The sequence below is a fragment of the Leptodactylus fuscus genome, chromosome 10 (assembly GCF_031893055.1).
Source record: "Leptodactylus fuscus isolate aLepFus1 chromosome 10, aLepFus1.hap2, whole genome shotgun sequence".
Taxonomy (NCBI): Eukaryota; Metazoa; Chordata; class Amphibia; order Anura; family Leptodactylidae; genus Leptodactylus; species Leptodactylus fuscus.
The window spans coordinates 35242639-35265181 of NC_134274.1; the positions used below are offsets into that span (position 1 = coordinate 35242639).

Sequence of the window (22543 nt, forward strand, 5' to 3'; positions counted from 1 at the left end):
ATCCCAGGTTGGAGTGTAATAATTAGATGGAGATTACAGTAGGCTTTAGCCAATGGATACAAGCTAAGATTATGTCAGCACTCCACATCCAATCCTGGTATGTTATGTTATAAGTCCAACCTGCTTTTAAATCAGAATCCATTTTGATAAACCACCATCTGTGTCTGTGTGATTCTCCAGGCCAAAAGATGGATGTAGCCAATCCAGGCCTGTTATTTAATTTGAAACTACAACAACATAAGCTCTGGGGGTCTTGTGCCCCTAACAACATACTCACCATACATAGATTCCCATAACCACAATAGTAATCAGCTGTACACAGATGAGTTGACTCCAGTGGTGAAGCAGAAAGCCACACAAAGCCACATGTATAGTTATCAGTTCTATTTAGTTAGTGGCTCAGACAAGCAGGATTTCATTTTGTTTGTTTTTTCCAGAAGTTAAGGTTGGATTTTGTTTTGCTCATTTTGTCCTGAAGGTTTATTTATTTTCCTGTTTTGTTTTTTTTTTTTGTTTTTTTTCTAAATAAACCAGTTTGCTGCACATTTTGTGTCCCTGTCTGACTGTTTGGGTCTGCACCACTGCTCCTACCGAGCTACCTCCCCCACAAGTATACAGCTGTATATAAATATCCTAATCACCGCTGTGTTTTCCACCAGTGATATCTCTGTCTTAGACATCACTGCAATCCAGCAGGTGGCGTTGTGTCCAGGGCCTACTGGCAACGCCAAACCTGACTCCACCCACAACTGATCACATGACTGTGACTTCAACCAAGGTCCTTTACACACTGAGATATAACCGTATGACTGATCAGATGACGGTGACATCATCACAGGTCCTGCGACCTCCAGGCTACATCATTCTACAATAAGTTATTGCTCAGGGTATGTGCTGTGTAGCCATTGTGTTGTGTCTGGGGATTATTATGTGTTATATGACCTGTATACAGTATATACTATATATTGTGTGCAGTATTATATATGGGTGCGTCTATCTATCTATCTATACAATGTATACGGTGTGCGCGATATATATGGTGTATGTATAGTAGGTACTAGGTTGTGTATATTGTTAGTATTTCTATATCTTGTATATCTAGGTATCTATTCAGACACGGCGTATCTACTGATAATCTAACACCACATTGTTTGCTTTTCTCTTCCAGGCTTCATTGTGTATTTGCCACAGATATCACAACATTGCAAAGAGGTAAAAGCTGCTGTTTGTATAGACATGTTATAGAGTTACCCCCTTGCCAACATCTGCCATAATAGTGCAGTGGTCGGTAGCACTTTAAATATGAAGCAGAGGGGGCGCTATAGCGTCAGAGACCTGGCATAAGCCTCCTGTCTGATTGTGAGCGTTTATTGCTGCTGTGCTTCCCCCCCCCCCAATCTCTCCTGTGATACACACACCGCCCCCATTACCTTTTTACCTTCACTCACCCCTCATGTTACGTGTAGATGCTGGAACAGCCTCCGAGTAACAGGAGGTGCCCAAATCCTATGACAGGTGGGAGCATTATGAAAGCAGGTCTCAGTATTTATGTAGTAAATTTCCCATAGACTTCAGTACCGTTGTATCGCAGTCTATGGTACAAGCAATCTAATGAATAGAAAAACATAAAAATTCAATCCCCCCCCCCCCCCTCCCCCTTTGTGTAGAACATAAGTACCATAAAAATAAACATAAAAAAACTCGGCATTCCCCAACCAGAAATGGCCAAACTATAAAAATATGAAGATATCTATCTTATAATACAAGTAGTGTAGTGTACTGTAGCGATAAAAAAAACAGAAAGAAGCCAAATTTTTTCCCCATATCGCCTTCCATAACTGATTGACTAAAAAGTGATCAACATTAGGCTTTCCCCAAAATAGTATAAATAAAAACCACATCTTGTCCTGCATAAAAAAACATTACACGGGCGGTCACTTTGCAAACACACGCAGACGCACTTGGCAAACCCATTCAAGTAAATGGGTTTGAAAACTGACTGCAGGGTTTCCATCTCCTGTCCAGTTTCTCAGGGCAGAAGACGGAAACCCGCTGGAATGGCTAAAGCCAGGTGTGAACCTGCCCTAACAATGTTACATAAATACACGTGTTCCCTAATTCCCCCCCCCTTTCAGATTTTTTTTTTCCAGCATCCCAGCACATTGTACAGAATCATAAATGGGACCATTATGAAGAACAATTTGTCCCACAAACATTAAGGACTCATGGCTCAGTGAACGGAAAAATAAAAAAAAAAGTTATGGGGTTTAGAAGGCGGGCAGTCAAAAACGAAGGAAGGAAACAGATTTCTATAATAAGATATATTACAAAGTTTCTTCTGTTCTCCTTTACTATTAATTTATGTAAAGTTGATTATAACTGGAGATACCCTATAAAATTATGTAATTAAAGGCAATGAGCTATTTTATATAGGATGTGATCTGTTTGCCTTTGACTTGCTTCACTTTTCTTCTTAGATTTTTCTTAAGAAGAAGTATAGCTATTTTCCTGATTGGTTTACTAAGAATGAATGAGGAACGAAAGCAGGTGGCGGAGAGAATATTACGCCTGACCCTGGAGATCATCTACCTGCTGACTGGAGAGGTGAGGGATCCTGGGACATGTCAAGTCTTGTGTCTCCTCATATAGGAAGGACTGGAGAAGTGAAGCGAAAGTATGTAAGTAAAGTGACACCAATGTCTCTCTCCATGTCCAGGATTACATAGTAGTGAAGAAGATATCTGAGGAGGATGAAGGATGGAGCAGGAACCAGGAACCTATCACGGTGTCTCCACCTCACTCACTGATACATGAGAGAAACTGCTATCAGGAGATCCTGGGCCTGACCAACAAGATGGCCGAGCTGCTGACAGGAGAGGTGAGCGCTGCTGGGAGGGAGGTTTCTGGAACTGAAAGCAGTGAAGCAAAAAATATATGAACTGTCCCGTGTCCGTCACCAAAAAAAATGGCATCTGCTACATATTATGCTTGGTACTTGAGATCTATACCAGCTCCCACCGGAGGAAGAGCATGATTTATGGAGCGACGTGTACTTAGTGGAGTGCTTCCTCCAAGTGCGCAAGGCTTATAATGACGACATACTGAATGCTGATCCTGATAAGTCCCCCTCCCCCACACACTGTGCTCAGTAACAGACACGAAGAGTAAAACTTATTACTTTATATTCTGTTTTTCTGTCATTGTGACTATAACAATCAGACGATTTTATTGGTGATCAGTGCGGAAATCAAGGTAACTCCAGAGGGATAATAAATATAATTCTCATAATATCAGGTCTGCGCCCTACGGTGTAGGTGTAAGAATGGCTTTCCCTATTGAGTTTTTTTTATCTTCATGTGTTGTCAGGTTCCTATAAGGTGTCAGGATGTCGCTGTCTATTTCTCCATGGAAGAGTGGGAGTACATAGAAGGACACAGGGACCTGTATGAAGATATTATGGAGAATAACCAGACTCTCACATCACCAGGTAAGATGAGATATCTTTAGGTATAAAGTCTTCTGGGACATCTGAGTGCTTTGTCCGAGGGGACGTACCGCAATGTGTGCTGAGTGGTTACTATGGCAGTGATACCCTGGGGTGAACCCCTGGGACCGGCTATGGCAGTATACATATTAGCCTCTGCAGTGCTTAATAGGAGACTGCCACTGGGACAGTATGTGGCAAATATTGCTGTATATTGCTTTAATATTGGATCTGTATCTGGCTCAAGTCCTTAAAGGGGAATTAGGCAATAAAAAATGTTATTCTTTATTCTTTATTTTAGTCACCTGGCCCTAAAAAAAATGGAATGAAAAGGCACACGGACCCCATAGACTATAATGAGCTCCGGGTGTTTTCTGCGTGCTGTCCGCACGAGTCATGTGGAGAGGATAGTAGAGCATGAAGTCTTTTCCCTCCGCATGATTCGTTTAGACAGCGCGTGGAAAACACACGGACCTCATTATACCTGACCAAGGTAAAAATCTATTTGGTCACAATCCACAATTTATCTTCTACAGCTGAATCCAGTCATGAGAATACACCGGAGGCAAATCCCAGCTTATATCCAGAGGAAATTCTCAGCGTCCCAAAGGATTATCAGGCAGATGGGATAACGGTATGTGTTATGTCATTTATATTAACTCTGTACTATTTCTAGAATTGTCTAGAAATACGGCAGCTACAGAATAAGTTCATACTGGATAGACGAGTGATATGTTAGGGAGATGATCAACTATCTACAGATACATGGAGTAAATACAGTATATTGTCATAAGGTGGCTTCATCCACTACTACTATAATCCCAGTAGTCGCTGGTCAGTGGTTTAGTTACTTAGAACTTGTCTAATGACCTTCTTCATTGTCCTTCTTTTGGGAAACAGGTTAAGAATGTGACCGATATAAAATTGGAAGACCTAACAGAAGAAGAGACGTGCGCAGATATGAGCTGGATGTGTAAGGAGGAGGAAATTCTCCGAGCGGTCAGTTCTGGTGAGTGATGAGTATTACATGGACTGTATCATCCCATAATGTCACAATCTAAAACATTTTGTACAATAATATATAGTCATACAGAAGATAAGAAATACTAGCTTAAAAAAATACCCCACAGGGTCCACCTGATGTTTTGGTCTAAGCGAACATCTTAATCGGAGCTGTTATTATACGTTCTCAGTACGTTATACTGCTATTATATTCAGAGTTCTCTCCAGAGCATAATGATCAGGGGAGCAGAGGAGGCGATCATAAATAAAAAACAGTGTTACTCGCCTCTTCTAGGCTCCGGCATGGCTCCCTGCCGTCTTCAGTGCTTCTGACTGACATCAGTGACCGCTAAGGCCCCGTCATAGGTCATACAGCATCCTGACACTTACATCTATGCGTCATAATGCCACATGACCAGCTGAGGCCCAATCAAAGGCCTCAGTGGTACCTGACGTCAGTCAGAAGTACCAAAGATAGTCCTTATTTTTTGAGGCCCTGTGGGTGAGAGTTAGGCACTTACTATCCCTTATTGCTTTAGGCCTGGTGGGTTATTTGTGTGGTTCTTTTGGGGGTTGCTTGATTTTCTGGTGAAGGGTTTGCCCACTACCGTAGTATGATAAAGTACATGAAATATACTGTACTGGTACCGGTATTTTTACCCCACGGTAGACAACATGAATGCAAAAAGAAAGAGCTATTCTGTCGAGTACAAGAAAGCAATTGTGGAGGACTCTCAGGGCAAGAATCTTACTGCTTTCTGCAAAGAGAAGCTGCTGAATATTCGACTGGTCCGAAAATGGCGAGCAGATTACGATAACCTCAGTCAACAAGTGGACAATGGACACGCTAAGAAGCGCAAGTGTGGGTCAGGTCGGCAACCATTATTTTCTGAGCTGGAAGACCTGATCTGTGAATGGGTTGCTGACAGGAGAGCAAAAGCTTTGGTTGTGAGAAGGGCTCAGATTCAAGAATTTGCCCTTGCAATGGCGACACAGTTCGAAATAGCCCCTGTAGAATTCAAAGCATCTAAACACTGGCTGGATAGCTTCCTTCAGCGAAATGAATTGTCTTTAAGAAGTACGACAACAATGTTTAAGCTGGAAGACGCTGAAATCATTAAACGTGCATTGGCCTTCAAGTCCTTCATAGATGACACTGACTTTTCTAAATACAATCTTTCCAATATGATTGCTATGGACGAAATTGCAGTGTTTATGGGCCAAGGATCTCAGACCACAATAGATCTGCGGGGCGAGTCCTCAATCTACATTCCCTCCACTGGTTATGAAGGTGCACGTGTTACCTGTATTTTGGCAATTCGTCTGGATGGCACTAAAGTCCCACCGTTAATCATTACTAAGAGCAAACAGGATAAAATTCAACGCGTTTCAGGCATTTTTATTCTTGAAACTGACAAGGCCTGGGGAACACAAGCAGTTCTAAGAAGGTGGGTCGACTTAATGCTGCCGCTTGTTATGCGAGGGGGCCAAAGAGGCCTGCTAGTCTGGGACGCTGCCAGCACACACCGCGCTAAAGACATGAAGAGATTTCTTCACGAAAGAAATATAGATCAAATAATGATTCCCGCCGGAATGACGGCCTATCTACAGACTCTTGATATTGCGATAAACAAGCCATTCAAAGACAATTTGCGCAAGGAATTTAATGACTACGTTGAAAACAGAATGGAGAGAAATCAACATGGAAACCTTCAGAAGCCTAAACTGCGAGAGGTTGTGACTTGGGTGAAGAATTCATGGGATAAAATCACTGACTGTTGCGTTGTAAATGCGTTACGAGCAGGCTACCTGGACAAGAAGTGCTCGTTTCAGGAAAGTGCTATTGCTAAACATGAGAGATTGGGGCCAATGATTCTAAAAGAAATGGAGTCACAAGAAAGTCACCATGAAATTCAGGGTTTGGAGAGTTACGATGACGTTCCAGAAGATGATGACATGACTGTCTTTGAATAAATGTTGCTTTTTGTTCTCCAGGATCATTCCAGGTAGTTGTACATGGAAATAGATTCAGAGTTTGTCTGGTTATGCTTATGTGTTTGTGATGATATTACTATAGGATATTAATAAATGGTTATTTTTTAATTTTTTTTAAATTAATTTTTTTTTGTTCTACAAGAAATCTGACCTAGCGCATCTTTTATAGAAATAATTAATAGAAGACACTGTCTTATTTTTGGGGAAAGAGTGTACATTTCCCTGTACTTTATTAAGGAAGATCTCTCCATATCAAGCATAACTTATTGGTGGTATGGACAGCTCCCTTAATAAAAGTATGGGTAGTGCAGGGCCCTCATTCAATTTGGGGGTCCATCACTTAGGGGGTACTATTCCTATGACTACTAGGGAACTATTACAGTAATTAATAATATTATGGGTTGGGTGAGGCTGTAGGAGGGGACACTATAACTATAGCACCTATACCTGGGGTCTGCCGATGCTTTTATGCGGTGGATTATACCTAGTAGCCTACAAAGGTTTTGATGACCGGGCCAGCCTGGTAACAAGTGATCCATGGCTGTGGCCCGGTCATTGGAGACGTCTGCCTTATATCATTGTGTTTAGTCTATGGTCAAACATTTCACCTCTATATTATTCATATATAAATGCTCGAACCCCCATGATCCTAAGAATAAAGAGGCCTTATTGGTGGCTTAATCCTGCGCCCCCTTCATAGATTTGATACAGGTCATGTTGATAAATTCAGTACCCCCAGGATTGGTCAGTGTTGTAGATGTTAGGGGAGTCTACCATTATCACTTTCACACATCTTACATGCTGTTGTGGGAGCGAGTAATGCCATAGTGAACATCTCTTTCTGCTGACAAAGTGAGATCTGGCTAGTGAGAAATTCAGCTAGTATTCCATATGCAAATGAGCTGTTTGTTGCACTCAGGGAGGGGCCAAACCTGCTCAAGTACCCTTTTTAATGGTCTCTACAAATTGCTGTCCATGGGATATGTGAGTACTTCTGTTTTGGGAATGAGCCTTTGTTGCAACCACAAAAGAAAATGAGTGCTCCACCCCATGCGGCCCCATCCCAAGTGCACCATAAAGCTCATTTGCATACAAAATAAAATTTTAATATCTCAGCCATAAGATTGCTTTTTGACACAAGGAAAGTAAGTTCATTGTGTCACTATCTGACCCTACAACAACACGTAAGCGATGGAAAATATCTACTTTGTAAAACATGAAACAAAATGTGTTTGTGTTTATAACAGATAACTGCACCGAAAACTTTGTGGGCAATGTATCTCCTCAAGTAACATATAACAATATAATAGAAGATGAAGGTGGAGAACAATCCTCGAGACGTCATACGACAAATATACTGTTTGTACTTCAGAGCAAAGATCTCTCTGCTGAACCCGCTAGTCACCTGGAACCTTCATCTGGCCAAACACAGGTTGTTAGCCAAAGTACAGGGGGCAGAATATTTCCATGTTCTGAATGTGGGAAACATTTTAAAAAGAAATCTATTCTTTCTATGCATGAAAGGATTCACAGAAATGAGAATCCGTTTCCATGTCCAGAATGTGAGAGGAGTTTTTACCATAAATCCCATCTTATTGTACATCAAAGATCTCACACCGGAGAGAAGCCATTCTCATGTTCAGAGTGTGGAAAAGGCTTCAGACAGAAATCGGAGCTTGCTCAGCACCTGAGAGTTCACACAGGGGAGAAGCCATATTTATGTTCAGAATGTGGGAAATGTTTTACACAGAAGTCAGACCTTGTTAAACACCAGAGAAGTCACACGGGGGTGAAGCCATTTTCATGTACAGAATGTGGAAAATGTTTCACTCGGACATCCCACCTTGTTGAACATCTTAGAACTCACACAGGAGAGAAGCCATATTCATGTCCAGAATGTGGAAAATGTTTTAGTCAGAAATCAGATGCCGTTAAACATCGGAGAACTCACACAGGGGTAAAGCCGTATTCATGTTCGGAGTGCGGGAAATGTTTTGCCAGGAAATCACATGTTCTCGAACATCAGATAACTCACACAGGAGAGAAGCCATATTCATGTCCGGAGTGTGGTAAATGTTTTGTTAGGAAATCCCATCTTGTTGAACATCAGGTAACTCACACAGAAGAGAATACATTTCCGTGTCCAGAATGTGGGAAGTGTTTTAGCCAGAAGTCCAAAGTTGTTAAGCATCAGAGAACTCATACTGAGGTGAAGCCATTCTCATGTCCAGAATGTGGGAAATGTTTCACCAGGAGATCCTCTCTTGTTAAACATCAGAAAGCTCACACTCAGGAGAAGCTGTTCTCATGTGCCGAGTGCGGCAAATGTTTCACTAGGAAGTGGTATTTCATTGAACATCAGAAAAGTCATTCAGGGCAGACGCCATTCTCCTGTCTAGAATGTGGGAAATGTTTTAACCTTAAAGCCACCCTTGCTCAGCATAAGAAGAGGGTGCACTTTAAAGTTAAGATTGTAGAAAATGTCTTACCACAGATGTAAGGTGGAAAATGTCAGCGGCACTCTGCGGATGTCAGGGGTCACCCCAATGACCTGTAGTCATGAACTTCACACTCCTTGTTAGGTCAGATGTTTGTTAGTATCTTATATGAAGTGCTCAGTGGAAGACATGTGACACCTCGGTCATGGACCTTGGTCTGACGTGTGCTGCCCTGGAATTTGGCACCATAGACGATGTGGGCATTCAGCCATAGAGAGCTCCGGGGAAAATGAGGGCACAGTGCTCTGTCATTCAGGAGATCTTGTTGTAATGGAAATCCCAGTCGAATGTCTCGCATACAGTAGCACTGCACATAGGGCACAGTAGTTAAAAAATTATTGATCATGGGGCACGATGTATAACCCAGTTATCATGAGCGCCTCGTAGAAACAGAACCTGGTGACTGTCACTGGGAATTCAGGAGCATCCATCTTACAACATGGCCCCCGGTGCTGTAAACTCATGAGCGCTACAAATGAAATGAGATCACGGCTATTCTGTTCTCTTGACTGTCTTTGCTGCCAGTAAATCGTCTTATGTACAGTTACACCCTCCTTGTCTCTACTACCAGAAGATTTCTCTAAGGTAAAGCCTCCTACTTGAGACAGAAACAAAACAATTTCTGAATTCCTGCCTGCATATGAGTAGCGACCCTATATCCGCCGTCCTTCCTATTAGACATCCGAGCAGGACTTTACTCTTACACTCAGTATAAATCTTGGGATAGTAGGAGCAGAAGATTCAGTTTAGGTGTTGTTGGCTTTCCTCCATCTTTTGTTTGCCTCATTGGGCAAGTGGTCGTTCTCCATGTGTCGCGGCTCCGGGGTGGGAGTCATTACTGTACATAGTTCATTGGCTTTTACAATTACTTATTAAATTTAAAACGTGTCAATAAAACCAATGTTGGATAAAACATATTCCTTACATTCTTAGCAGCACAACAATTTGAGGACTACCTCCATGCCGAGACAAAATTGGCTGCCAACCAGTAACGCAAGACGTCTCAGCAGTCCCACTTAGACAATAGATGATTGTTGGCAGATTTGGAGCACCAGGATTGGTCTACAAGTAAATTCTTTAAGCATTCTCCATGCATTATAAGAATATCACCCTACTTTGTCTACTTCCAGTGGTCTCAGTTTATATTGAAAGAAGCCAGTCCTTCAAAGAATCTATTCCTGCAATTTCAGGGTCTCGGGAGAGGACAGACCACAAGCCTGCCCAGCAGGCACCAGTAACAACGAGAAATGGAGCTGCACAGGGGCACCAGCAAACTTATCAACACCGTCTGATCAGGATGGGATGGGTTATAAACATTTAGCGCAGAGCCCCTGGCAAATGAGTAATTCTTCTCCAACTATGCATTAACCCCCCCCTCCAAGAAAATGTCCTTCAAGTATGTGATAACTCCTCAGACACCAGCAATTTTACACCAAGTCTGCAAGAACCTCTGTGAATGGTTCTCTACCAAGTATGTGACATCCTTCAATGCACAAGAACCCATCCTATACATACCGTATATGGTACTTGGATGAGAAGTGCTCATGTCTAAGGGGTTCTTACATATTTAATGAAAAGTTGCTTATATCTGAGAGGTTGTTCAATATTTGGTGGAAATTTGCTAGTGTCAGAGCAGGTACATTGCTCAAAAAAATAAAGGGAACACTGAAATAACACCACCTAGATCTGAATGAATGAAAAATTCTCATTGTTTGTTCTGTACAAAATTGAATGTGATGACAACAAAATCACACAAAAATCATCAATGGAAATCAAATTTATTAACCAATGGAGGCCTGGATTTGGAGTCACCCCCAAAATTAAAGTGGAAAACCACATTACAGGCTGATCCAACTTTGATGTAATGTCCCTGTCAGTATGAGGCTGAGTAGTGTGTGTGGCCTCCATGTGCCTGTATGACTTCCCTACAACACCTGGGCATGCTCCTGATGAGGTTGTGGCTGGTCTCCTGAGGGATCTCCTCCCAGACCTGGACTAAAGCATCTGCCAACTCCTGGACAGTCTGTGGTGCAATGTGATGTTGGTGGATGTAGCGAGACATGATGTCCCGGATGGGCTCAATCGAATTCAGGTCTGGAGAACGGGCGAGCCAGTTCATAGCTTCAATGCACCCATCTTTTAGGAACTGCTGACACACTCCGGCCACATGAGGTCTGGCATTGTCCTTCTTTAGGAGGAACCCAGGGCCAACTGTACCAGAATATGGTCTCACAAGGGGTCTGAGGTTCTCATCTCGGTACCTAATAGCAGTAGGGCTACCTCTGGCGAGCACATGGAGGGCTGTGCGGCCCCACACCATTACTGAGCCGCTGCCAAACCGGTCATGCTGAAGGATGTTGCAGGCAGCAGATCGTTCTCCACGGCGTCTACAGACTCTGTCATGTCTGTCACATGTGCTCGGTGTGAACCTGCTTTCATCTGTGAAGAGCACAGGGTGCCAGTGGCCAAGCTGCCAATCCTGGTGTTCTGTGGCAAATGCTAAGTGTCCTGCACGGTGTTGATCTGTGAGCGCAACCCACAATGGTGGACATTGGGCCCTCATACCATTCTCATGGAGTCGGTTTCTAACCGTTTGTGCAGACACATGCACATTTGTGGTCTGCAGGGCTCTGGCAGTGCTCCTCCTGTTCCTCCTTGCACAAAGGCGGAGGTAGCGGTCCTGTTGCTGGGTTGTTGCTCCTTTATTGAGTGTGTCTCCATAATTGCCAATAATTTCCAACTGTTGTCTATTCCATTTGTAAAACAGCATGTGAAAGTGATTGTCAGTCAGTCTTGCTTGGAGTTATGTTGTGTTGCTTCAGTGTTCCCTTTATTTTTTTGAGCAGTGTAAAAATATACAACATACCAGAACTTTTTTCTATATGAAATGTGCTATTATAGTGCAAAACATAGAAAGATAAGAATCTATTAGGTATTCCTGTAATTGTATCAGCCAGTACACAGGACTCCATTTATTAGACACGTCTCCCGCCACCCGGGAGAGTGGCTAGATTGTAAGACGGCCCCGCTGAGTCCAGACCCTCTGACTAAAGTCACAAACAACCTTTATTACACAATGCATTTAAATAGAAGAATATTTTGCACAATTTGGTATCCCCAGAATTGCACCAAAACATAGAATACAGATGATCTATAGTATACAGGGGATGTCATTTTGGCTGGACAGCGAATACTGTAAAAACAAGGCCGTAAGAAAATTGCACAAATGCAGTTTTTCTTCAATCCCCCCATTCTGATTTTTTTTCCAGCTTCCCAGCACATTGTACAAAATAATAAATGGCGGCATCATGAAGTACAATTTATCCCGCAAACAATAAGTCCTCATATGGATCTGAGAGCGGAATAATAAAAACGTTATGGGGTTTGGGAGATGGGGAATCGAAAAATTCTTCTGGTGGGAAGGGGTTAAAAGAAACTTCAAATCTCCGCTTGTATCTTTTATATGTACTGGCTAATAGACACAAAGCTTTCTATTTTCCTTATGCTACACTTGACACACACGGCTCTGCTGCACACACAGCAGAGCTAGGACCGCCAGCCCTGCCAGGACTGGTCATATGCCCGTGATGTCATCAAAAGGTCCTAAACACACTAAGATGGAACTGACTGATCACATGACTGTGACGTCATCAAAGGTCCTTCAGTCACCAGGATGTAACATCTGCAGGTATAATATAGTAAGGCTGTGTTACATATACTGTATATACTGTTAGTATTATATATGGGTGTGTACCTATAGATAAGTATAGAATAGTCTGTATAGTGTGTAATATACGGTAGAGATCCATAATGTGTATATATAGTACATGGTTGTATATTACAGTATATGTGTATAGACATGTAGTATAGGTGTGTGCATATATTATATATATTCAGTGTCTATACATAGTACATGATGTTAGTATAATATAGTTCTATAAACATGTTTTATATATATATTAAACCGTATAGTGTATATATAGTACAGGGCAGTATGTGATGCATATTAGATATCTCTTTATGCAGATTCAGTAGACACTATAGGGGTTTGTATATATTGTAATTGTATGACTGTATGTATAGAGTATATCTATGTGTTGCAGGATTATATATAATGTAATAATAACTATTTATATAACACCACCACAGAGTAATCAATGAATCAACATAGCAAGCAATGGGAGTGAGGCCTCGCTCACAGGAGCTAACAATCTATGAGGCAGAAGAAGGGACACGAGGTAAGACAATGGCACAATGGTCCAGCTATCCGCTGTCTGTGTATGTACAGATACATAGGGCATTGACATGCAGGGTTACTGAGGAACAGCCTTTTTAATAAACTGGCTTCATTTCTATATTGCAAGCCAGGCTGAAATATCTAATTATAAGCAGCAAAATAAACAGACAACCCGCTATTAAACCCTTATGGACACAAACACATTAAAGCCTACATACATATACTTACATGTATTCATTCAGACAGATGAAAGGAAAAAGGCACTTAAAAGTATTCCCTAATAAAAAAAAAACTTTTTTAAAAAGACAATCGGGAGAGCGCCCACTTCTATGTGAGACAGCCTGGAGAGTGCCCACTCATAAACAAGACTGATGGGAGAGTGCCCCCCTCCATAAACGAGACTGCTTGGGGAGTGCCCCCTAATAAATGAAATAGGTGAGAGAATGCATCCTCATAAACAAGACCACCAGGAGAGTAGTTCCTTATAAATTAGACTGCTGGTAGAATGCTTCTTCATAAACGAGAAAGGAGGGAGAATACATCCTCAAAGACGAGACTGCAGAGAGCATGCCCCCTCATAAATGAGACTGCTGGGAGAGAGTCCCCTTTATAAACGAGACTGCCCATGATAAATATAGAAATCATAGGTCACTTCATACAGCCATAGGATGAAGTGATAAAATGATGGCTGTCTGCAGCGGCTACAAGGAGGAGGTGACAGTATATATGTAACCGGCTCTCATTGATGTGGAGGACTTGTCCTTATTTCAGAGACTTCTGTAATAATCTAGGAGAGCAGTAATATCTGGATACATACAGGGCTTGACAATTCTCAGTCTCCAGGATGTCAGTTTTTGGCATTTATCTCCTACTGTTTCCTCCAACATTTTCATTGCTGGACAAAGATGTTCACTGCCCTACGTGATGGGAAAATGAAGATGATGGTTGGAGAGACCTTTAGTGTCATCTACTATAATCTTCATTTATATCTTCCTACTGAAGAGCTGCTGTAGTATACTTCATATAGGATTGTCTTCCTGGAATTGTATGTCTTCTTCTCACTTCCTCCTCAGGTTAATTAAGCAAGAAAATAAAGCTAACCTATGAAGGATTAAAAAAGAACCAGAAGCAGATGGCGGAGAGAATATTAAACTTCACCTTAGAGATCATCTACCTGCTGACTGGAGAGGTGAGGGATCCTGGGACATGTCATGTCTTGTGTCTCCTCATAAACCAAGGACTGGGGAGGTGAAGGGAATGTATAAAGTGACATCAATGTCTCTCTCCATGTCCAGGATTACATAGTAGTGAGGAAGATATCTGAGGAGGATGAAGGATGGAGCAGGAACCAGGATCCTATCACGGTGTCTCCACCTCACTCACTGATACATGAGAGAAACCGCTATCAGGAGATCCTGGACCTGACCAACAAGATGGCGGAGCTGCTGACAGGAGAGGTGAGCGTTGCTGGGAGGGCTGGGACTGTATACGGCTACTACAGCCAAAGTGTGATTTATAATAGCAAGCTATTCAAGCTTGGCCCTTGTCAGGACCTGGTTGACCCCCTGCTAGGAGGCTCGGGTATTTTGCTGATCTTCGAGATAAATTCTCCATTCCAGTTTCAGCAGCAATGTTTATGGATGATGCCATTGAAAGGACATGCTTCCAATGCGCTGGAGGTAGGGTCTGATCTCTGACATATAGAGCTTGTTATTACATTTCTACAGATTATTGACACACTAACATTCTTCTTTGGGAACAATGGATTGGGAGACCGATGCCATACTCTTTATGGCAGGTTATTTAGTCCAGAGCTTCTAAAAGGTCTCGCTGCTTTTTGGAGAGAGGTTGAGCATGTGATGACTACAATACTAGGGGTACCATTCCAGGGGATCCATTGATATTCCTACTTAATGTGCCAGGTTGAAATGGTGCCAGGCTGCTCCTTCATAGTCTGACTGCTGCTAAATGTTTGATTGCTCTTCCCTGGTGCCATCGACATCTCCCGCATAGATTAATATGCCTGAATTCAAGACCTGCATTCTATGGACAATCTCACAACCCTATTACATGATTCTGCTGCTATGTATTGTTTAGTATGGACTGCTCTGGACTCTTATAGTGACCAATTCTGCCCCTGATCTCCTGTCGCTTCCTGTTTCCCATTGGATGTTGATTATATTGTTAGGTTAATTTAACCAGCCCTTTACATTGTATCTTTAAGATTCCTATAAGGTGTCAGGATGTCACTGTCTATTTCACCTTGGAGGAGTGGGAGTACATAGAAGGACACAAGGATCTGTACAAGGACTTCATCATGGAGGATCACCAACTCCTCACATCACCAGGTAAGAGGAGGTTTTCTCTTTTACGAAAAAGAAAAATCCCACAGTTGTGTCATAATTTGGAAAACAAAATCAGTGTTTTGCAGTGGTTTTATTGAAGTCATGGTAAAAAAAAACAAAAAAAAAAACCAAAAACCAGATGACTGCTATGTCTGAATATACCCGAACACTTCTCTTGTGATCTAATCCTGCTTTTTGCTGAAACTAACAGTTTACAGGACCAACAAGAAATGTCCGTCACCTGATGATCCTACAAATTAGTGATGTTTGTGTCCTCTACAGATACATGCAGTAAGGAAGAAACACCAGAGAGATTTCCCAGTCCTTTATATTCCATGGATTATCCAGAGGAGAACCAAAATATGACAGAAGACCATCAGGTAGATCAGGACTTCTCATACTTTTTTGACTTGAGCCTCACCAGTCAATGTGTTGTCATGCTGGGGCCTCACCAGCAAATAAATAGTACCTGAAGCCCCCACCATATACCACAGTACAGCATACCTGATAGCCCTAGCAACATCAAATATCACATTGCTGCACAAAATACCCCTATCAGCACCAAATATCAGCATCCAGTAGAAAGTATGTCCCCAGACACCACAGTGCAGCACAACATCTATGCCAAGATGTTGAGAGAGTAGGTAAGAGAAGAGCCACCGACCTCCAGTAACAGTGTTTGATACCTCGGCCTACAGACTGTAGCGTTCAGCCTGAGCAGAGGACTCGCCACAACTCCTTCGTCCTATCTGGATGCAGACTGTATTGATAACACTGGTAATACTGGTACGTTTCTGCTTTAGAGCCCCTGCTTTGTATGAGAGCTGACATGGCCAGGACCTGCACCTTACCTCGACTCTCACATTGAGACGCACTGAGGGATCGTCCTTGTGTCACCGCTGCAGTTTAGAAGGAATGAGCAGTTGGGAATTATCAAATCCTGTATATTATTATATTTGTGGCCTGTTTTCTTCTTCCACCTCTCCTTAGGTGCTTTCACACATGGCTCATTGATGCCGGTTTTGAAGCCAATGTCAGGAGCAGACCCTAAAGGAATAAGACTCCACTTCTTCTCTACTCTCCTAGCCTTGGCTTCAAACCCCCCATCAACACCTATAGAAACTGCCAAACTGTCTTTGTAATGGTCCATCATTTGTTCCACATGTGGTGAATTAGGTTACAGATCTGAGTGATATAAAGGTTGAAGACATTGAAGAAAAAACGTATCGCAACGTTCGGCAACTGTATAAGGGGGAAGAGAGTCCTACAGATATGACAGGTGAGTGAAAACCTTTTCAGGGAACCAAAAATAAAATAAACTGGAAAAATAAGGTAATTGCCTAAAAAAATCTGGGAGGAATATGCAAATCTGTCTCCCAAGTTGTAAATAGGGAGACAGTGCCTCTGTTATGCTGCCCTCGGTTATGCTGCCCTCTACACTGCGCTGACTAGGTCCAACCAGACCGCAAAGGCCGTCTGTAGCTGAGAAACTGACTTGATAAAAATCCCACATAATGCAGTAAAGGCTTCTGGGAAAGTCGGGCATGATGTTCAGGGTGCTTCCTATAGAGGGCAGCATAACAGAGCCACTGTCTCCCTATTTACATCTTGGGAGACAGATTTGCATATTCCTCCCATGATCCCTTGCAGTGGAGCGACTATGTCTGTATAAGTCTCCACACACCACCTATTGGTGGTCTCTCCTTAAGGAGTGACATTATCCCCATAAAAAAAATCTGGTATTCTGTGTAGACGTTGCTGCAATCCTTTATTCAATGTGTGTGTCATTTACAGATGAATCCAGTAAGAATCTACCAGAGAGATGGACCAGCCCGTTGTACTTTCAGGATTATCTACTGGAAAATCAGAATATCCACCAGGATTATCAGGTAGATGGAACAGTAACCTACAGTAACACGACCGCGGTACAAAACGGCTGTGAAAAGTGGACGTTTCTCAAGGCTGTGGACCTGAATGGTGTCTGTGTCCATGAATCCCTCATAGATTTGACTCTATTGATGGATCAGTAAAAATGATCCACAGTCACGTAGATGGTTTCGAATGCAGCTGTGTGAATATTGGCTTATACTTATAGTCTTTGTGGTTGGTTTTTTGGTATGTTTTGGTTTCTTCCTAAATTCCACAAACTGTCTCTCTGATCTTACCTTCTTATTCTCTATGTGGTGAATTAGGTTAGACAATTGTATGATATCAAAGATGAAGTAACTGCAGAAGACGAGCCGTATGTTAGTGTAACCCAGCTGTGGAAGGAGGAGGGAAGTCCTCGCAGTATCAGCATAGGTGAGTAATAGTCACCACCCTCATGTTCTCCTCAAGCTCCAGCGTGATATTTTATTTCACTTCTCCTCTATCAGCACCATATACGTCTCATCCCCAACCCCTTCTCTTCCTCATCACTTCCTTTTACTGTATGTTACCAGCTAGTAAAACGACTGACACCTGCCTAGGGGGTCATTGCTTTTAATGTAAAAGCCTCAAATTCCTGGGACAGACATTTGGTGTGATTTCTTTAAAAAAAAATAGCTGTAGCTTGTGGATTGCAGGGATTATTTACTTGAGGGCATGGCAAAAGTGTAAAAGCCAACAATTTTACACAAAATATTTGTGACTTTTTCATGCTTTGTACACCAAAAATATGATCTTACCCACTAACACTAGGCTCACACTACCATTCGAGTAGTTTTTGGCCACGCAGTCCCAGATTGTGCTTAAATAGGACCTTTCATGTCCTCATGCATATACGGTTTTATATACCGCTGGAAAGCCGACAGTACACTGAATTTGCGCGCACTATCGGATTTCTAGCAGTATATAAGACGGCACATGCAGGAGGACATGAAAGGCCCTATTTAAAATCGATGGAGAGGGAGTTCCTGCAAAGACTGTCAATTTCAGTGTAAAATCTGTGGAAACTCGTTGGGCCCCATTATAGTATATGGCATGCACTTTTTAAACAGGTAGGATCTCCGTCACCAAGGGGACCTGAAGGACAGAAACCTGAATGCTAGTGTGAATACAGTGTTAGTGTTAGTAGATTTGCTTGATGTTCTCTGTGTCACTGACATATTGCTCTTACAAGTTAGTATAGGACGGTAATAAAGTAGGAAAGTATCTTTATACCTGTTTTAGTTGTATTATATAGGACACGTTATATTGGAATCAGTTTGGAAAAATATCGCTTTCTATTTCCAGATAGATTCAACATTTTGGGCCATCTTCCTTTTTTCTCCAGATTATGATGTAGAAGACGCCAATATACCAGAAGAAGATCCCGGAGAATGTTCCACAACACTTCTTCCTCCAGCCATGCCCTCAGTCCTTCACAGCGGACATCTATGTACTGATCCCACCAGTCACCAGGAACCTTCCCCTGCTCAGTCATGGCTTGTCAGACAAAGTATAGACGAGAAGGTGGGGAAAATCTTTACATGTTCCGAATGTGGGAAATGTTTTAAAAGGAAAACCAATCTTTTCAAACATGAAAGAGTACACAGAGAAGAGAATCCGTTCTCGTGTCCAGAATGTGGGAAATGTTTCCGCCAGAAATCCCAACTTTTTAAACATCAAAGAAGGCACAAAGGGGAGCGGCCATTTTCATGTCCGGAATGTAAGAAATGTTTTTGCCAGAAATCAGACCTTCTAGTACATCAGAGATCTCACACCGGGGAGAAGCCATTCTCATGTTCAGAATGTGAGAAGCGTTTCATCCAGAAATCCAGTCTGGTTAAACATCTGCGAATCCACACAGGTGAGAAACCTTTCTCATGTTCAGAATGTGGGAAGTGTTTTACCCAGAAATCCCATCTTTATAAACATCAGAGGACTCACACCGGGGTGAAGCCATTTTCTTGTTCAGAATGTGGGAAGTGTTTCACCATGAAAGCGACTCTCATCGAACATCTGAGGACTCACTCCGGGAAGAAGCCGTTTGCATGTTCCGACTGCGGGAAATGTTTTACTAGGAAAAAACATCTCATTGTACATCAGATAACTCACACCGGCGAGGCGCCATTCTCATGTACAGAATGTGGGAAATGCTTTAACCAGAAAGCCTATCTCGCCAAACACCAGAAAACTCACATTGTGGAGAAATCCTTTACATGCTCGGAGTGTGAGAAGTGTTTCACCCGGAAATGGCACCTCATTGAACATGAGAGGATTCACACGGGGGAGAGACCGTTCTCATGTCCAGAATGTGACAAGTCCTTTAGGCATAAGTCCGATCTTGTCAACCATCAGAGAACCCACACAGGACAGAGGCCATTTTCATGTTCGGAGTGTGGCAAATGTTTCACCAGGAAATCCTATCTTATCGTACACCAGAAAAGTCATAATGGAAACTTTCATGTCCAGATTGAGGAAAACGATTTAACATAATAAGCTGAGCAATTTTAATGACCTTTCATGTCCTCTAACGTGTGCCATGTTCCACACTGCTGCAGAGCTGACTGTGCTGAATTTGGCGCACTCTCAGTTTTACCGGTATGTGTCCCATTGCCAGTGATATTGGTGCTGACAGTGCAATGTCAGAGGTTTGGCCTCACATCTCTTCGCTGTCCCCCGTCTGTATACGTCTATAGTCCTGTACTGCAAAGAGAACATTTTGCACCACCCAGGGATGACGCTGAGCCATGAGGCCGACCCATCTGACATTGCAGTGATATCGGCAGCCGAAACTAACAACACCTATGTCTCTGGCTAAACTGAAACCTGTCAGCCTTGCAGCATGTTAGGGGACATGAAATGTCCTCTTTAAGACTATAGGAAATGTTTGGTCTCCATCAGAATTCTGCTTTTTGTACCATGAGAAGGGAAGGATGTCTACCACTTTTTTAATATACAGTGGGGGAATAAAGTACATAGTCAGCCACCAAAAGTGTGCAAGTTCTCCCACTTATAAAGATGAGGTCTTCCTGTAATTGACTTCATTGGTGATCTCAATTGTGAGAGACACAATGAGAAAACAAATCCAGAAAATCACATTGATTTGGAAAGAATTTATTTGCAAATTATGGTGGAAAATAAGTATTTGGTCACCTACAAACAAGCAAGATTTCTGGCTCTCACAGTCCTGTAACTTCTTCTTTAAGAGGCTCCTCCGTCCTCCACTCATTACCTGTAGTAATGGCTCCTGTGTATAAAAGACCCCTGTCCACAATCTCAAACAATCACACTCCAAACTCCACTATGGTGAAGACCAAAGAGCTGCCGAAGAACACCAGAAACAAAATGGTAGCCCTGCACCAGGCTGGGAAGACTGAATCTGCAATAGGCAAGCAGCTTGGTGTGCAGAAATCAACTGTGGGAGCAATAGTTAGAAAATGGAAGACATAGAAGACCACTGATAATCTCCCTCCATCTGGGGCTTCACACAAGATCTCACCCCGTGGGGTCAAACAGATCACAGGAACAGTGAGCAAAAATCCCAGAACCACCTAGTGAATGACCTGCCAAGAACTGGGACCAACGTAACACACTACGCCACCAGGGAATCAGATACTGCAGCGCCAGACGTGTCCCACTGCTTAAGCCATTAATATCCTGGCCTGTCTGAAGTGTGCTAGAGAACATTTGGATGATCCAGAAGAGTATTGAGAGAATGTCATATGGTCAGATGAAACCAAAGTAGAACTATATAGTAGAAACACAACTCGTCGTGTTTGGAGGAGAAAGAATGCGGAGTTGTATCCAAAGAACACTAGACTTACTGTGAAGCATGAAGGGGGGCAACATCAGTCTTTGGGGCTGTTTCCCTGCAAAGAGACCAGGAAGACTGATCCGGGTACATGAAAGAATGAATGGGGCCATGTATCGTGAGATTTTGAGTGCAAACCTCCTTTAATCAGCAAGGACACTGCAGATGAAACATGGCTGGATCTTTCAGCATGACAACGATCCCAAGCACACCACCAGGCCAATTAAGGAGCGGCCTTGTAAGAAGCATTTCAATGTTCTGGAGTGGCCTAGCCAGTCTCCAGATCTCAACCCTATAGAAAACCTTTGGAGGGAGTTGAAAGTCCGTGTTGCCCAGCGACAGCCCAAAACATCACTGCTCTAGAGGAGATCTGTGTGGATTAATGGGCCGACATACCAACAACAGTGTGAGCCAACCATGCGAAGACTTACAGAAAACGTCTGACCTCTGTCATTGCCAACAAATGAGAGAGAACAAAGGATTGAGATGAACTTTTGTTATTGATCAAATACGTATTTTCCGCCATAATTTGCAAATAAATTCCAAATCTGACTGTGATTTTCTGGATTTGTTTTCTCATTTTGTCTCTCATAGTTGAGGTCACCTCTGATGTCAGTGACAGGCCGACCTGTAGTTTACTCAGCAGTGTTATATAACGTGTACGGTAGACATGATGTGACCACTCTCACCCCTTCCCCATTTCTCACCTTCTAGTTATAAATCTTATTTATTTTTTCTCCATAATACCAATAGATCTTCCTGAGTAGTTCCAAGGTAGTTTAAGATGCACTTGAAGGACCAATAAATCCCTGGCCTGGGTTTATTGGTCCTCCAAGTACATCATTTCAGCACCCCAGGGTGTAAAGGATCCTGCTGCTGTTTTCTGTCCAGAGAGGAACCTTCTGTCTAAATCGGTTCCATTGTGATCTGCGGTGGTTGTGACGGCTATCACATCCCCTCAAGGTGAGAGCATTTCTTTACCTGTGTGACTCTATGGGCCGCTTGGCGCAGTGTCTCTGTTTTACTTAAGATAGTCTAAGAATCATGGGTAGACGCTAGCGGACAATAAGCGCTGACCAAGCACATTCACCTCCCATACTTTGTTATTTACCTCCGTGGGTATCCAGGTCCATGGCGAGTATTCTGTGCCACCTCCACCCAATGGGTATGTCATCCACTAGGTATCCTGGCAGAATTCTCCACCTTTGCGTCACCTTACATCGGTCATTGGTTTTGCCAGCTGTTTTTATTGTATTTAAAATAAGT

At 42.6% G+C, this 22543-nt stretch overlaps 3 protein-coding genes across 3 annotated transcripts in view; all 3 read left to right on the forward strand.

Annotated features, from left to right (window-relative positions):
• The window catches only part of LOC142183033 (uncharacterized), a 124122-nt gene extending 114293 nt beyond the window's left edge, over positions 1-9829 (forward strand). Inside the window, exons 13-16 of the mRNA XM_075257922.1 lie at positions 3367-3487; positions 4021-4118; positions 4385-4493; positions 7729-9829. Coding sequence (XP_075114023.1) covers positions 3367-3487; positions 4021-4118; positions 4385-4493; positions 7729-8981 — 1581 coding nt within the window. The 3' untranslated portion in view covers positions 8982-9829. The remainder of the gene's footprint in view (positions 1-3366; positions 3488-4020; positions 4119-4384; positions 4494-7728) is intronic.
• On the forward strand, positions 1174-2938 carry LOC142183156 (gastrula zinc finger protein XlCGF53.1-like). Its single transcript, XM_075258099.1, has 3 exons — positions 1174-1212; positions 2478-2604; positions 2717-2938. The coding sequence occupies exons 2-3, from the start codon at positions 2527-2529 to the stop codon at positions 2936-2938; spliced, it is 300 nt and encodes a 99-aa protein (XP_075114200.1). The 5' UTR covers positions 1174-1212; positions 2478-2526.
• A 2795-nt stretch (positions 9830-12624) lies between the features above and the next one.
• LOC142183044 (uncharacterized) lies at positions 12625-22497 on the forward strand. Its single transcript, XM_075257942.1, has 10 exons — positions 12625-12667; positions 13129-13217; positions 14290-14405; positions 14512-14673; positions 15441-15564; positions 15844-15941; positions 16738-16840; positions 17356-17450; positions 17754-17862; positions 18779-22497. The coding sequence occupies exons 3-10, from the start codon at positions 14349-14351 to the stop codon at positions 19957-19959; spliced, it is 1929 nt and encodes a 642-aa protein (XP_075114043.1). The 5' UTR covers positions 12625-12667; positions 13129-13217; positions 14290-14348; the 3' UTR covers positions 19960-22497.
• The last annotated feature ends 46 nt before the right edge of the window (positions 22498-22543 follow it).